Source organism: Sinohyriopsis cumingii, chromosome 11 (genome assembly GCF_028554795.1).
Source record: "Sinohyriopsis cumingii isolate HCF-2022 chromosome 11, ASM2855479v2, whole genome shotgun sequence".
Classification (NCBI taxonomy): Eukaryota; Metazoa; Mollusca; class Bivalvia; order Unionida; family Unionidae; genus Sinohyriopsis; species Sinohyriopsis cumingii.
Genome location: NC_142971.1, coordinates 105,458,114 through 105,476,039, shown reverse-complemented (window position 1 = coordinate 105,476,039; position 17,926 = coordinate 105,458,114). Strand labels below are relative to the sequence as shown.

At 38.8% G+C, this 17,926-nt stretch overlaps 1 protein-coding gene across 3 annotated transcripts in view; it reads right to left on the bottom strand.

Annotated features, from left to right (window-relative positions):
* LOC149789216 (uncharacterized) overlaps window positions 1-17,926 on the bottom strand; it is a 98,317-nt gene that overhangs the window by 56,271 nt on the left and 24,120 nt on the right. The window contains exons 1-3 of one of the 3 annotated variants that reach the window (XM_089975392.1): window positions 7,057-7,143; window positions 6,685-6,806; window positions 5,935-6,063 (exon numbers count right to left, since the gene is read on the bottom strand). In XM_089975392.1, coding sequence (XP_089831518.1) covers window positions 5,935-6,042 — 108 coding nt within the window. In that variant the 5' untranslated portion in view covers window positions 6,043-6,063; window positions 6,685-6,806; window positions 7,057-7,143. Of the gene's footprint in view, window positions 1-5,934; window positions 6,064-6,684; window positions 6,807-7,056; window positions 7,144-17,926 lie in introns of those variants that run through there. The other 2 variants (XM_089975391.1, XM_089975393.1) reach the window with 2 other exon arrangements.

The following is a 17,926-nucleotide window of genomic DNA, read 5'->3' as shown; positions in this document are numbered from 1 at the left end:
TCTTCTGCGGATTATGGCCAACACGAAGAGTAATTCTTTCCAAGAATCGACAGTCAAGGAGGTTCCAAGCATCCACGCAAAAATAAGATATATGTGCGCACGTCCTTAACGCCGGAGGTGTGCTAATACCGAAGTATTGTCGGAGGAAACCATTACACACTAACTCTTATTTCGTTGATTCATCTAGGTAGGGCTAAGAAAACCGCCATCATTTCGAAATTATTTATTTGAAGGGTGGCCTCCTCCTATGACCAACAGCTCTGAAACACTACCCATCGGAATCCAGGTGAGTGAACGAAACGAATCTGTGGTTTCAGTTTACGTATCGGAGTCGGCTTCATGGACGTGCAATGTGATTCTAGTCCGAAACCGGTCCTGATTGGCCCACCAACTCAAGTGGTCATGAAAATATGGTCCCAGAGAAATCCGAGATAATAGGGGATCCTTTGTGGTGTTCAGTCTGCCAAACGGAGAAACTGAAGAGAGTTTAAGTAAAGCCTTCCTAGTAAAAATAGGTTAACAGCGTAGAACACCATATCAAGTAGGAATAGGTAAAGGCGAGCCGACAACAAGGTCGTGGACTAAAGAGCCTGTCTATCCTGTCCAGTGGGACACGAGATCATCCCTGTCTATTTAAGCATTTAGTCTCCACATAGACGAAATACTGAGGTGTTAGTTCCGATTTATCTAGGCTTTCAATAAGTCTTAGCCTGATCACCATGGTTCAGCAGCGGAACAGATCTTACCAGAGCAAATCTTTGTGACTCTTGTGTAACAATTAAACCTTGAAATACTGAAGCATGGGAATCTCAAACAGCTCAGGTGGGCGACAAATACTCCATCACTCTGATAAAGACCCTATGAGACGTGGTTAACCAAACGGCACGGTATTTCTTTCCAGGAGTAAAAATTGTGATGCGTAAATATGCATTCTGAAGATTGATGGAAACTGCCAAGTCATCCAGTCTCATGGTGGTAGTGCCATCTTCAATAGTTCCTCCTTAAGAGACCTGTTTAGGGCAGAAATATTGATGATCTACTGAAATGTTCCGCCTTTTTTGATACCAGGTAAATCTGTGAGTATAAGCCGGAGACTGATCGTTCTCACTCTTTCTCTACTGCACAAGCCCGCAGAAGTGCGTGTACCAATTTCTTTGATTGAACCAATCTTTACTTTTGGAAAGAGATTGGGGTCCATGCAAAAGGAGGGTGCTAACTCAGACGAAGCCAGTAGCCCTCCCTTAGAATAGAAAGGACTCATGTATAATCGATGTTAACAGACCAAACTTCCACAAAGAGGGAAAACCAAGTATACACGTGGATCCTTGGACGAAAGATGTAGGCAGGAGAGGGATTAAATCCCTAGGTCACCCCAGCTTCAACCCTCTTCATTACGGAACGTGAAGGTGTCTGCCACTCATCTATCTAAAGACGGACAAGAAGGAGGTTTGAATGTGGGTCGCGTCCTGGACTGCTGAAGATGCATCCTCATAGGAATTCTCATCATTACGTATCTCCGTTGAGGGGGACCTAAATGTATTGTTATCCTGGCTGAGCAACTATTCACGGTATGTGTTTGGACTACTTCTAGTTGCAGACTTTAAAGTAATACGATGACGATTCTCGACGGCCCTCTATCATCTGGATAGAAAGGACTGGTCCAGATCATTTCTCTCTGACTCCGCACAAAGAGACCAAGCAGGTCAGCAACCTGTAACATCATAACTGCTATTACGCTAAATCATGGCTGCGACTGGAGATTCACTTCCCGGAAATGGATGCCATCATAGCCCGTAAGGAGTACAATGAAACAAAGTAAAGGGAATGCCGATCGGTTTTTCTTCCCTAGTCAGACGCATTTACGCCGACTCTTTGTTCCCAATAACAGCTTTCAAAGTTGGGCAATCTCGAGGAATCTTACTGGGAGTACCACAGGACTCTTTAATTGATCATCTGCCTTCCTTAGATCGAAGAACGAATAGACAAAATAAAATTTTTACCTTCCTGGGTTCAAGGAGTCTTCATGTAAGCCTCTAAGGATCGATCTTCCTTAAATCAAGGAAACGTATTCTTCTGAGTCCAGAGAGACAAAGCAAAGGCGCCCATACTCGCCTGGATCGAGTAGACTGGGAGGAAGAAAATATTCTAACTATCGGCAAAGTCCAAAACCTCGTCGGACCATAGGTAACAAAAACGGACATTCGCCCTTGTGTGCACAATCAATACACAAAGGCAGGTAGGCAGTGAATCCCATGGGGCCATTTTATGGCCACACTTTCCCACGCTCCGAGACATGTTTTATACATGCAATGAAGCTGTTCCGAAAACGGAAAATATACAATAAGTAAACTGATGTTGATAATGAATATATGTGAGACCTCCGAAAAACAATCTTGACCATAATCGAGTGTGTGAGACGTCCGAAGAGGGTATTATTAATTAATCACATAAGATCGTTAAATTTACCATCATATTATAGTATTCAGTATCTATATGGATAATAACAGAATGTCGCGCATATTCCGGATGAGCAACTAGGGCTATACGTACCCTAAAATTCTGGAAACATCCAAAATAAGCCATATTGATGATACAAGGAAATAATATTTTGGACGCCACGCCAATAGGAACAATATTTATATACCCTTTTCACCGAATAAGAGGAAGGCTGTGATATGATCTCAGCAGTGCTAAATGAAACAACGCATTAAACAACTCCGACCTAACACGATAGAGTATATATACACTGAAACTGCAATGGACTGCCTGTATTATCACTCGACTAATTTATTGAGAATGTGTTTTGGAACACAACAAGGCAATATGTTCCGCATATGGAATAGCACACGTTTGATATGAGCAATGTCAGGAGGAAGCGATACCCGGATGGACATGTCAAGTGGGAGTCAGGTTGGGTCTGTGTTCCATCTGTTTAGATATTCTAGAACTTTCCATCTTGTGGGAGGATGAAAGTTTCTAATTTGGAAAAGAAGAATTCCGACTCTGAACAAGTAAGCAAGGTAAAAGTGACAGATGTTGTATTACTGATATTAAAATAGTGTAATGATTAATTTAATTGACAAGAAACAAATGTTGGATACACAGAGGCAAAATTGAAAATGATACAGAACATTGCACTATATGCTAATCATTATCGGGAATTGCTAAATTGTACAAATACTAATGTGTCAGTGAATATTATCTTCATATTTATTATTTCATTCCATATTCACGATTTGCTTTTGTCTGATCCAGAGCAGCCAAAAAAAATTCATCGATCAAACACTGGGTACAAGATAGGAAATGAAAACATTTGAAAATTAATAACATACATTCGAGAAAATAGACAGATGACCACAAGAAAAAGTAAAATTTATTAATATTTGAAAGCAGTTACTCTTGTCCTAACTGTCGCAAAAATATTGGTCAAATGGATAAAATCTTCTAAAATTAAGTAACCAACACACAATGAATTTCATATTTCCTCCTTACCGCCATTTGTCTTCTTCGAAAATATGCCTAATTTTTTTATCGGCTAGCTCTCAATGCAAACAGATGCGATTGCAACTTGCATGATATTACAGCATGGTATATCTAATTCCATTTAAGTATTGTGATAATATTCCCCCCCCCCCTTTTTTTTTGTTTCGTTTTCATTTTCTTTTCTTTTTTTCTTTTTTTTTTTTTTTCTTTTTTTTTTTCTTAGTCTATTGATAAATTTAGTATAAAATCAAGGACTTGCAAATAAATCCGTTTCACCGACTCCCGGGACAACAAGCCTACACTCGGTTCGGGCAAGACCAAGTTTGCAAGGCACACGCCCGTGGGGAAGTCCCAAAAATTTAGAAAGGCATATAATAAACGAGAAATTTTATTTAACGTCGGCGATCTGGGTAAAATACAATAACTATGTGAGTTATGTTACATACAAGAGGTCGTATTCAGTTCATGCTGCTTTATGACCATCGAGTTTTATTCCCTACGATCTCGTAGCAATACATTATGAGAACCTTTATTTAGCATTTATATTTAGTGCATTCTTCTTGCGCATAATTGGCAACAGTTTCTTTCATTTATTATTTTAGTCAGTCACTATCAATGACAGTCTCGCAATTCTCGAAAAGAAGTGATAATATGAATATTTACTATTGAAGCATGTTTTTAGAAATGTAGGATAAATATTATATTTTAACTTATCAGTTATATTTTAAACGTAATTATACGTGTCAGCGATTCGCCGACTTTCCGGTCCTATGTTTGTGAGAATGCCTGCTCTAAACAATCGGCTTTTTCTAAGATTATTTTGATACAGGTAGACGATTTTATGGCGAGTATGCATTAACTGCTAAAATTACAACTCGTTATATTTCTTTGACAGGTGTGTATTTAAAGAAGAGATTCGTCTCTAACGATTAACTACCAAGAACATGTTTTGTTCAAATCATGAGTGCTGTTATTGATGTTAGGAAAATGTAGTACCCACAAGTGGTAATTACGATATGTTTACGTGATAATTATTTGAGACTCAATATATAATCATTAGCAAACAAATAAATAGGCAAAGCTAAGTGTTCTCATGTCCTCAAAATTCGGATTTTACAACAGTTTGATGAACGTCGCCGATTTGAATATGACTAGATTATAAATTTTAAGTAAATGGATAAAATAAGTGTTTATAAATCCTTTATTTCTGAGCAGAAATAAATAATTCAAATACTATGGCTTTCATTCTCTCTCGCGTAAAAATGTAATTATTTCAAATACATTTTTTATTTATCACTGTATCTGTCAGTATAGATATACATGTCTGTGTTTGCTCTTTTAACTGTATATGTCAAGATAGATGTACATGTGTCATGTCTGCGTTTGCTCTTCTAACTGTATATGTCAAGATAGATGTACATGTCTGCGTTTGCTCTTCTAACTGTATCTGTCAACATAGATGTAAATGTCTGCGTTTGCTCTTCTAACTGTATCTGTCAAGATGAATGTACATGTCTGCGTTTGCTCTTCTAACTGTATCTGTCAAGATAGATGTAAATGTCTGCGTTTGCTCTTCTAACTGTATTAGTCAAGATAGATGTAAATGTCTGCGTTTGCTCTTCTAACTGTATCTGTCAAGATGAATGTACATGTCTGCGTTTGCTCTTCTAACTGTATCTGTCAAGATAGATGTACATGTCTGCATTTGTCCTTCTAACTGTATCTGTCAATATAGATGTACATGTCTGCGTTTGATCTTCTAACTTTATCTGCATTCCAACTCTTATTAATCTACATTTCTATCTGCATGTATATTTTACAGGTATATTTTAGATAAGTTAAATGTTCCATGGTTGACTCTTGGTTTTCAACAGTACTTTGTACACATGATACACCATGCTGAAGAAATGGGCGTTAAGTGGCCTTTTGCTAAGACATACTAACAGTGCTGGTCTATGCAGGTATCAGATATCACAAACACTGGATTACGAGTCTGCGTCACAAACTGAGCTGCAGATGGCTTCATATCCAACCAATGATGTTCCAGCCAAGTTCTCTCTCTCTCTCTCTCTCTCTCTCTCACACACACACACACACACACACAAAAACGCGCGCGCGCATACACACACACACACATTTAATTGATTATATACTAGCGTTAGTTACATAAAACAGTCTATAGATCAAACAGATAAACTAATTTAAAAGAAGAGACCTATCCAATCTTGATAAGAATGTAAATTGGAACATTAAAAGCCTTAAGGTGTCACAAACAATTACCTTTGAATGGACATTTAAATTCATGCACTACCCATCGTCTCGCATGGAGGGTATTAGTCTGTCTTGTTTACAATAATATCAACTGTTTATGAACACCATTTTATCCTTGTTGACCTCTATAAATCAAGCAATATTCTACACTTCGAGCTTCATTCAATAAAATCGGCTCACCGTTGTAGACTGCGTCGATGGGCAGTCTTTCCACAGCTGCATTCCGTTCTCATAAGACATCGAAAGAGAACAAAACAAGGAGGCAAGCAGGAGGCATGCGAGTGTCATTTTGACCTGAGATAAGTCATCCTTAAAAGACGAGAAGTTAAGCAAAAATCAGCTTGTTATATCGATTATTCAAATGCGATACGTATTCTTTAGAAAGTATCTGAAAAAGATTTATCTTAGAATACAGTTTGACAATTTAACAAATAAGAATCACACATTCAATATTTTTATAACATACTTTGACTATGCTGGATATGCATATCCCCTATCATACCCTTCTACCTACACTACCTTCTAACCTACATGTCTATACTAAAAACATTCCTACAAACTGTACCCCTCTCTCTCTCTCTCTCTCTCTCTCTCTCTCTCTCTATATATATATATATATATATATATATATATATATATATATATATATATATATATATATGTCCGTCCGTCTCTCCATCTATCTATCTGTCTATCCGTCCGTCTGTCTATCTATCTATCTATCTATCTATCTATCTATCTATTCGTCCAACTTACTGTATGTCCATTACACTATTGAAACCTTTCGAAACACACGGGAAACAAACATTAAACCTCTTTAAACGAGAATATGAGAACGGCGTATTCCTAATAATATACATTTTCCGATGTGGTCCATCTATAGTGTGTAAAATATCACCAGTTACTAACACGAGAGCTAACAGAACATACCGGTATCTGCACACAAATATCTAAATCAAGGTAGACAGCCAAAACTTGATTTTGCTTCTGTACTTTGGACTTTCATTATCACCGTCAGTATAGCGGCATACTTAATCCTTCGTGGGGAATCACTGCAAAGAAAACAATATCAATACTGAGTGTATACAATTTCCATTATTGTTTCATTAAGGCTTAAATGGTACGTGTTATAGATATATTAAACGATTAGTGCTTTCGTAATTTCAACAAAACGTAATATTGGGATACTCCGAGATAGCAAAACACATGAACTGAATATATTTTAATGCACATCGGATGTAAACATCAAATCAGTATTAATTATCAATGAAATAAACTGCACAGTCATTTTAACATTCATACGACTTAAGTATTCACGAAGATGTGCCCAGAAGTGTCGGATGGATCGCACATGTTCTTCCTTATCCACAAAAAGAAAGGTCTCACACACACACACACACACACAACGTGGTACAAACGCATGTGGTGTCTACAGTAGTATTCAGTCAACATTTGTATAATACTTGAAATTCGCTAAGAGAAGCGTGTACTGCCTGTCATTATACCTACATTATTCCTTTCAATATAATAGTGTGTACGTGCGATACACAAGCGTCCACTAGAAACATGCTTAGATTTCTAAGGAAGAATTACAATTGTAATAATGAATTATAAGACCCCACTCTTGTCAGTTCAACTGAAATCAGGCTCTCCCGATATTAGTGCTCTACAATTTAAAAAAAAACAAACTGTTCTCTAATAATAATATTAGAAAACAAAATGTATTTTGATCGCGTTATTATCGTTGGGGTTTTCTTAAAGGAATCATCAATTTCTGCTATCAACTAGTTTTACATTTTATCCAACAGATAATAAAAATGTAAAGTACTGGAAAGTACTTTGTTTATCATGACTCATTACAAATATTAGATACAGCAAGTTCTAAATCCTCAAGTATGTGGGATCAATAAAAAGAACAAAGTTCGATGTACAAAGTATCGGAAAAGGAACGTGCAAAGTCACGATATGTCTCATTTACTCACACGATTATATCGATTCGGTTACGCTAGAGACTTATACCTGCAGCTTGATGAACAGCGGCAGCCGACTGGCATTAGCGGTGGTGCGGGTTGTGGTGGTAGATGTTGGACTGTCATGTTTTTCACTTTCACATATATTTGCATCAATAGAAACAGCCTTGGCTCTCTGTTTAACATGCAGGACTCGCGACTAAAATGCAGATTCGATACTGCACCGATTATGACATGTTTGCCTCCTATATACGTTTCTGGGAAAGACATTTTACTCCAATTATCTCGGCACCATATAACTTTTTATGTGCCATTTAATACTAATAAATCAAACCAATCATTTTATTCCCTTTAACATCTGAGCTCCACCGACCTTAATAAGTTTCGATTTGTGGCTGCAAAATAGCACCCAATCAGTTCGTTTGAAAAGCTAACGGAACTCGGCAAAGATATCACATATCAAGTACACTTAACACATATTTCTCAGGATAGATTTACGTATTACATTTGTGAAATATTACCTCTGAATGAAATATAGATAAAACAGAAAAGCTCATTAGTGTGTTGATATCAACAATGTTGATGGCGAAAGGAGATGTGAGTCCGGTACACGTGTAATGATAAATATTTACAAAATATCCACAAACAACTAAGGTTTGTAAGAATGCCTCCGGCAATTTTCAAAGATTGTATTTGACTGAAAAGGCAATAGCAACATCATTAGTATAACTTTGGATCTATTTTTTTTTTCTTTTTTAGCATTGCATACTACATAATGTTTCATCTTACTGTAACCTTCAGAATGCGTTGGGAAGTCTGTATGTTGTTAGGATTCATTAAGTTTCATTATTAAAAAACAATGCTTGGAGTATTTCATCATTCAAGAAGTAGACACAATTATTTATGATTAAAATTTAACATTTTACTTTTATGTTACATTGACCTTTAAAGCAGCAGCCTGACTGCAGTATAAAAATAAAAGCTAAGTGCATACACGCATACACTTAAAATGTGTATGGCATGACATTAAGGATCAATGAAACAATTTATAGGTAAAATATACCAATGAGATGAGATGACAGACGATCGGACATGCAGATACATAATCTATAATCGGTTGTACAGACATGTATACAAATAGAAAGCTCGGTTTGCTTTGACTTGCTCTGTGCATTCATATATATATGCGCGTATTCCAGCAAATTGATTTGGGGCCTGACGTTTATTATTCAGGTGCTCATAATACAAGACCTTAAAGGCTTAAATGAAACAATGGAACAAAAAGTTTCGTCTCGAATGTCTCGAGTTAGGGTGACTTAAAATCACCTTACAGGTAAATGAATCACATCAAAGCAATGTCGGGTTACCTTATCGGTTCAGAAAAATAAAGAATTTCTGTACATTCCTTAAATGTACCTTACTTAACGTCATAAACGCTCGTCATAATCACAACAGCGTAGTCCAGGGTATGATGCAGCAGGCAGATCCTGGACTATCTGCTTGTTTTTAATCGTGATAAAAATGATAATTATTTTTACCAAAACTAAAGGCAAATTATGCAATGGCAGACATGGCTGTAGACGGTTCATGGATAGATGAGTGCTACACACTAGATAACACGGTATACCCGATAGTATATACATTGAAGCTGACTGGGTACTTGAAAAGTGTAATTCGTGAAGTGATCAGGTGATAACACCACATGGCAGTCCCTTATTGTATTAAGTTTTAAAAGTATTAATAGTGAAGCTCGGGTTCTCTAATATACTTACTACAGTAACAAAACACGAGAGCCAGTCTGAGCAGCTTCAGAATGGTTCCAAATATGAGAATATACTTTTTCAAATATTGTATTAATATCATCCCAATGAAATAGCAGTAGATAACAATTGGGCGGGTGATCTCCATGAATTTCGATAAGACGTCTCGGGCCGCATTTCTACTATATTAATGAAATTACCTCATAACCTATTGAATAAAGACCTCTTTTGTGTTCGTTAAACATCAAAGTAAATACGCATAATAAAAATTACCTTTCTAAGTATTAGCAATAGCAGATGACGATCCGATCATGTAAGTTTTAATGGTGGTAGATTCTAAAATTGCCATGAGTCTTAATGGGCAGGATAGAAAAGTTAGACGAACCGGATCCGGTCAGTGTGCAATATTTTGCTCAGCCCTCTAGCATAGTATAAAACACACGTTTCCACAAATAAAAAAAGAATCATGGAAACAAGTTGTTGTGTGTGTCTACTTTGAACGGAATGGTTTACAAGAAGATTGAGTTTATATAATGAAATGTGCAATGCTGTTTATAATACAGTCCTTTATTTGAATTGGTTTGGGATTTTTTAATATACGTATGTCAACATCAAGAAAACGGTTAAGAAATGTTGCCATAATGACCACGTGTCCTTCAATTTGGAGGGGTCTATAAGAGGAGAGGTTTCTGTTCTACGTAGTTTTGACTTCATCTCGTACTGGGAAGGTGGAGGAGGCATATCAGTGATCAACTTTCCATGTCTGAAGGACACAAATATGGATGGGTAAAATCACGTATTGGGAAGGTGGAGGAGGCATATCAGTGATCAACGTTCCATGTCTGAAGGACACAAATCTGGATGGGTAAGATCACGTATTGGGAAGGTGGAGGAGGCATATCAGTGATCAACTTTCCATGTCTGAAGGACACAAATCTGGATGGGTAAGATCACGTATTAGAAAAGTGGAGGAGGCATATCAGTGATCAACTTTCCATGTCTAAAGGACACAAATCTGGATGGGTAAGATCACGTATTTGGAAGGTGAAGGAGGCATATCAGTGATCAACTTTCCATGTCTGAAGGACACAAATCTGGATGGGTAAGATCACGTCGGAATGAGATATTGATGAAAGGTAGGCTTTAAAATAGGAAATTTGTCGGGAATCTGTATCTGTACGTACAGCGGACCAATCTCCATTATCAGTTAATATCATAAACATCCTCAGTAGTAATATGCATACCTTGTTATTAAAGAAACTGACTTTAACATTTTCTTTAACATTTTTTTAAAAGACTGGTGATAAAAATCCTTGTATTCGGTGAGTCCTTGAGGTTTGCGTCTTACGCAATGCCTAGATAGAATCTAAAGGTTTCTTTACATTTTTAGGAAACCCTTTAAAGTGACCTCAAAATAGTTCGTTACAATTGAACATAAGATTTCAATTCTTTTGTTTCTTTTCTATCCATATTTGCACCCTTAACTCTGGTTTGCTCCCGATGTTCTGAAATTGTTATTTGCAAGACAACCGTAAGTCTATATATCTGAAGAAAATTATTAAGAATTTTAGTAAGAATAATGCCAAGTTTCCGTACCAGTTCCTGTTCATGTTGCTTACAAGTTATCAACAACGGATTCCTCTTCACATTCCACAATAATTGTAAAATTTAATGGTTATTTCCTTTACAAAAACTGAAAGATAAAACCTTTCTGGAAACCACTACAAATTTTCTATTTGTTCCCATACATATACCATACAATGGTCCTGTATAACGGTAGTAGTGAATAGGGACACTCTAGGGACTAGGGGACTTCCATGTTAAAAAGGGTATATCCACTCTGGGGACTATGTAAAATTTAACATAGTAGAAAAAAATATCCACTCTGGGGACTATGTAATTTAACATGGGAGAAAAAAAATATCCATTATAGGGACAAGGGGAACTGAACATGGGAATAGAGTTTGGGCCTGTCTAGGGACAAGGGGAATGGAACATGGGAATACTGTGTGGGCCTATCTAGGGACAAGGGGAAATGGAACAGGGTCGGGACCCTATTTTAATACGGTCCCGACCTGATGGGTCTATGGAAAGGGAACAGGCAAAAAATTGAAACAGGGAGGGGGGTCTCTATTTTTTTTTTAAATAAAAAAAACAAAAAAAATGGGCTAGGCAATTGAAATTCAAGATCTTTTCGAGACCTATGAGTGGCCCTGAAAAGGGCCTTTGGTTTCATCATCATCTTCTTCTTTTATTTCCTCCACTGCTTCCACCAAGTTCTCACTTTTGCCAGTATTCCTTTCTTCTTCTTCTTCTCCTTCTCTGGCATCCAGTCTGGATGACCTATTGCACGGAATTTCTCCTGTATTATGATCCAATTGTTGCTGAGTTTGTCAAAGGCCTCTTTTTTCTTTAAGTTTTCCTTATCATTTCGTTCTTTATTCCACTTGTCTTTGATCTTCTTTACTTCTTCTTCCATTACTTTTCTCATAAGTTCTTCCGATTTCTTAAGCTGGTCCAGGCCGTTTTTGACAAAGGACCACTCTGTCCATTCCATTACGTCTTCCAAAAAGCACCTTACTTCTATCACATTATCCATGGCTTCCTTTAAGTGACCAATCTTTACATACTCTGGATCCATAAAGCCTCTTAGTCTTTTTACTTCTTCTTCTATCATCTCTTTCACCAGATCCATAGCTAATTTCAGGTTGATCACTTGCCTTCTGACAAAATCCCGGGTAACTTCATGCTTCCATTCTCGTTCAATCCTTTCCACTACATAAGCTCCATCCACCATCCAATACCAAATGTCCTTCAACTGGTTAAACAATTCTGTTACAGCTACCATCTTCCTTGTCTTTATTCCGTAGAATGGTTCGAACGTCAAACCCTGTGGGTTCTTATAGTTAAAGCGCGGACGTGAAGGAAAACATCCCCCAAGACATAAAATTTATATTACCTAGATCATTACTTAAAACGCGCGGACGTGAAGGAAAACATCCCCTACTTTTCTCATTTCATATTATCTACTATCCACATACGTGAAGCAGCAATAAACAAACCCCAAATCTACTATCCACACACGCAAAGCATTAAAATGAAACCCTAATCTACTATCCACACAAACCAACTTAAGCTCTTGCATAACCCAATAATCTACTATCCACACAAACGTGCGTGAGCGCTTACAAACACACACACACACACACACACAATTTTAAAAAAAGAGTCAGTGTTTATATTCACACTACTCTACATACACACATTGGCAAATCGATTACTATTTCTTTTCTAGAGTATTGGGTAGCCCTGAAAAGGGCTGTTTGTTTTTGAACTCCAGTGACACCTGGTTAATGATGGCACCTTCCAGGCCTGGCACCACACACATCTTCTTCCCCAGTCTCCTTTTACATTTTTTCTTGGGAGTGCAGAGGCGGGATGATTGGCTTCAGCACCCCAATCCTCTGTCTCTGGAATTTTATACAACATCCTCTCTCCTATTTTCTTTTCCTCCTCTTCCCTCTGTCTTCTCTCTTCCTCTTCTTTCTTTATCCTTGCCTCTTCTACGATGGCCTCTGCAGCCAGCTCATTCACTATACACCTGGCATATTCCAGGTGTACATCAAGTTCAAGCAGTTTTGCTAGTCTGGTGTTCATTCTCTTGATCAATCGACAAGGGTAGCTAGACTGCCGAGCGATTTTCAATTTATACTAAAAGCGCGGACGTGAAGGAAAACATCCCATAAAACAAAATTTATATTACCGAGATCATGACCAAACAACGCGCGGACCTAAAAGAAACACTCACTCAATTTTTTTACTACCCATTACTATTTTAAAAATTTTCATTAAAAATAACATACTATCCACATACGCGGAGCAGCAATAAACAAACCCCAAATCTACTATTCCCACACGTCAAACATCAAAAAACATTATCTACTATCCACACAAGCGTACGTGAATGCTTACAAACACAAACACATACAATCACACCAGAAAAGAGTCAGTGTTTATATTCACACTACTCTACATACACACATTGGCAAATCGATTGTTATTTCTTTTCCAAAGATTTGGGTAGCCCTGAAAAGGGCTGTTTTTTTTTTTTTTTTTTGCTTGCGTGAAGTTGAAGCTAGGGCGATCTTTTAGTTTCTAAGAATGCGACGTCCTCTAACGATAGACTTTCTGACGATAGGTCTGCTTCTTCGGAAAGAGAAGAAGAACTCTTTGGTATCGATACGACAATCGAAAAAGCCTCTGTCAGGTTCAGGTTGCTGCTGCTGTTGTTGTTGCTGATGCTGCTCTCTCTGCTGTTTCTGAAGTCTGTAGTTTTCTGTCCATTCTTCTTTCTCCCTGTTCATTGCTTCTCTGAAGAGCTCTTCTATCAGGTCTTCAGTGACTTTTAACATTCTCACATTCTCTATCTCTTCTGGCTTCGGTATCAGACTGTGTCTGACCCTATGCAAATTCACGTAGGCATCGTTTAGCTTAGCTGGTTTGGAGCACATCTTCGTAGGAGGATGAGTCGACAATGGATGGTTAGACTGGAAACTGCCCCTGTTTTAAAGTCAAAGCGCGGACGTAAAGGAAAACATCCCTCCACGGTTTTCGAGCCGGAACGTTCAATGAGTGTCATGAGAGAGATAGAGAGAAGTCAAAGCGCATGAATCGACATTCTTATAGCCAAACAAACCACAAAGGCATTTTTTTCAAAACACAACATTTTTTATTTAAAATTACGTAACACTAACAAACAACTCTAACATTTTTAACAATAATCCAACAATATAACATCAAACATTTTTTTCAAATACCAAACATTTTTTTTCAACTCACACATTATTTTGGACAGGGCTGACAACGTTGTGAATGAAATTGTGATTTCCCCTGTTGGAAGTCATTAGGCCATTGATGGACACTACGTTTCCTAGCTTGAGACAAAAGATAAGCATAATGGTCACAAAACCATCAATCTACTTTCACATCGTTTCTAGAAGAAGAACGAGGATCAAAATGAGTTACTAAATGTTCTAAGGAATAGCCCAGGCTGCGATGATGCAGAAAATACACGCAATATTGTCCACACACCAAGGAATCTGTGCCTTGTAATTTCACATTATTGAATCGGGTGGTCTGAGCATTTCTTCTCATAAAGTCAATGATATCGTCTTCCAAAGGAGGCAATCCATACGAATCGAAATATTCTACACATCCTTCTCGAGGAAAGTAGACGGCTACCCAGTGGGTTCCTGGGAGATGACTGTCGTCCGTGTTGATCACATAAGATTGATGGTCTTGAGGTTTGCGATGAGGGAGTTCATCTTTAGCACAGACGACAGGATTCCAAGAAGCCGTGTACGAACTGTGGTTCAAAAGGTAATAAAGTTCCCAGGTATCCATGTTTTTGTGTTGTTTTTTTTTTTCTTCTTCACAGGTAATAATAAGTCATCAATTTCGATCCTGACATTTTGCTTGAAAATGTCTGACAAATAACCGTTTCTTCGCTTCATCTCCCCACTCTGATTCAGGAGAGCTTCGATACGATGGATCTCTTGAGTGGTTAATGGTGGACAAGAATGTTCACGCAAGTCTTTATACCACTGGTGCAACACGACTTCGTCCGAGATGAGACTCCAAGCTTCGTCCAGATACTCGTCCACTTTTTCTTCTTGACTCAGCATCAGGCATTTATCGTGTTGAATTTGACTGGGATGGTCGTTTTGACATCCATAGCAATCTTTCTTGATCAGTTCCGTAATTTTTTCGACCAAGTGTTTGGCAAAACAGGAGACTAAATGGGCTTCTTGTTCTGGCCATCTTGACTTCATCATGATAACTTCTTCGTCTTTGTCTTGGGATTCTTCTTCCACGGTCTCCTCACATTTCATGTCCAAAGTTTCTCCACTAGGTAAAGAGGGATAACAGTCTTCCATGGCTTCTAATAATCTAGAATGACTTCTCTTAAACTGTTGATTTCTATGGTATTGTCAAATTCTGCATACAGGAGGACTTCACTGTGTCAGGTAGAGGATTAGTAAACTGAAGTTCCACACGAATCTGGCCGGATTTTATAGGGTGGAAATGTCACTCGTCGCTGCCTTGGTCTGGAGTGAATATCAAACGCCCACAAACCGTAGCCTCCTATATAATCCTCGTACGATATGCCGTGACTGGTGTTGGTTCCTAACTGTCCTGTGTCTTCGTACAGGGACAAGTACGACCTCAAGTAATTCCTGTCACCAAACTTAGGCTCAAACGGTCGGATACACAGTGTCCTGCCATCGCGACTGACTTCGATCTTGGATACGTTGTAATGATGAAACAGGAAAGGATTTTCGTTGTGGACTCCGTTGAAGGCTGAATTCTTGACGATGCCAACGATCAAAAGCTTGGGTAACTGACCTTGGAACAGATAATCTTCGATCATGGATCGCTGTCCAGCAGGAATGGTGAACGTTTTTACTTCCACGCGTCGTATGGGATACTTGGCGGTCGTTCTGCTCAACGTTTGACTGATGTCGTTTCCCACTTTGGGTAACACTTCCACGCGTCGCACGTAGAGCCTGGCTTCTTGAATAATGGTTTTGTACTCGTTAGCATGGGCCATCAAATGGAAAGCGGTACTGCTACGATTCAGTCTCAGGCGAATATCCACGCCGTTCAGTAAATACTTTTCTTGTAACCACATGTCCAAATGCAAACGATCCATCAGTTCTAAACTACGTCCTTGCAGAATTTTATTTGTATGTGTGTTAAACCCCACATTGTGAGGATCGTCATCTGCTGTGAGGGCTGTATCGTTAAACGTGTTATCACCGCTGTGTCAGGTTTCCATACCAGGCAAGCATCCAGATGAGTATTCTTGGCTTCTTTTCCGTACGTCAAGAGATTTTCCAGGTAGGCACGATAAGGGTAAGTATCCATGCTGCTGCTGACCAGTTTGTTATTCAAGTACAAGCCCACTTCGCTGAACAAGGAATGCATGAAATTGTTGACGGGCGCTACCCTATCATTGGCTCCAGGATTGGTGTTGTCCGTTTTGATCACTTTGACTTTCAAATACAGGTAACTGCTATTCAGATCGATGTAATCTTCGGGCTGACCTTTGATGTCAAACTCGATGGGAGCAGAATCCGTCAAAGAGGAGACGGGATGAAATTCCACCCCCTGGGATTCTTGCATCGTCATCATGGTAGGGGGCATGGCAAACAGATCCAGTTCCGACTTGGAACAAGCGCAAGACTCTCTGTGCATCAGTTTTGCTCTGTGTCTCAATATTTTAATAACCGAAAACGTCTAAGTCTGGAACGGTTCTTCTTTTCTTTGTCTTTCTAGCTTTAGAAGTGTGAAGTCTGGTGAAAGGGTGTTTTCTTCCTCGTCTCTTTCTGCCTTGTCCTTGCTGAATGCCTGACTTGGTAGCGTGCAGGGCATTTATAGGTGTTTCTCGTCGACCCAAAAGGTCTTTACCCGTTTGCAGCAAGACATTTTTGCCTGCCCTCAAGAAAGCTTCTTTGGGGTTTTGTTTGTCGATGATGACATTTTGGAGAAATTCTTTGCCTTGTGTCAGTGCCGCATCTTTCAAGGCGTGCAATCCGCGTGTCACCATCGGTTTCAACACCGGAGCCACCGAACGAAAGGCCGATTTTAACATATCTCCTAAACCGTGTCCTCGCTGTCGAGTAACCCCTCGGTACACTGGATACATGACTTACGAGTCGTGAGAGAACCGTTTTCGAAAATGGAGTTTCACCGTGACTTTCCCTTTGGTGAATGGAATATTTTGTCCCAGATCTCCTTTTATAGCAATGTTGACCGTGTCCAAATAAGACTTGCTGACGGGCAAATAGTGAGGATGTACAAATTCGCGGTGAACGTGATAAGTGTTTCCACCTTCCTCGTTAGCGGTCGTGGCAGAATCCACTTTGAAAGGAATGACATGCAGTAACGGTACGGAGGTGTGTCCCACCACGTTGTACTCCACCACATCGGAGTACACAAACATCAAATTCAGTCCTTGGTTCAGTTCTACCGGGGAACGAAATAACTTGCTAAAAGACTCGTTGTCGTAAATGATTGGTAATTCGTTTTTCTTGATCATGGCCATTCTCATGTCCATGTCTCCGCCCAACATGTCAAACAATTCAGGACAAAATAAAATGGACACGATTTTACCCCCGTCAAATTTCATCAGGAAGCGACGAGCTGCTTTGTGGTACTCCATGGTGACACTTTTTTTGACACTTTCCAAAGCTTTCAGAAACACGACATTAAATCTGGAGGTAATGGTGCTGACCAAATGTTGACCACTAAAATAATAGCCTGGGGAATGAACAAGTGGTAGGACCACTTTTGAGTTTTGTCATCATAGGTTCTGTGATCATATTTGACATGGGTATTCAAGTACTTTTGCATTGGCTGCCTCGATGACACAATACACCA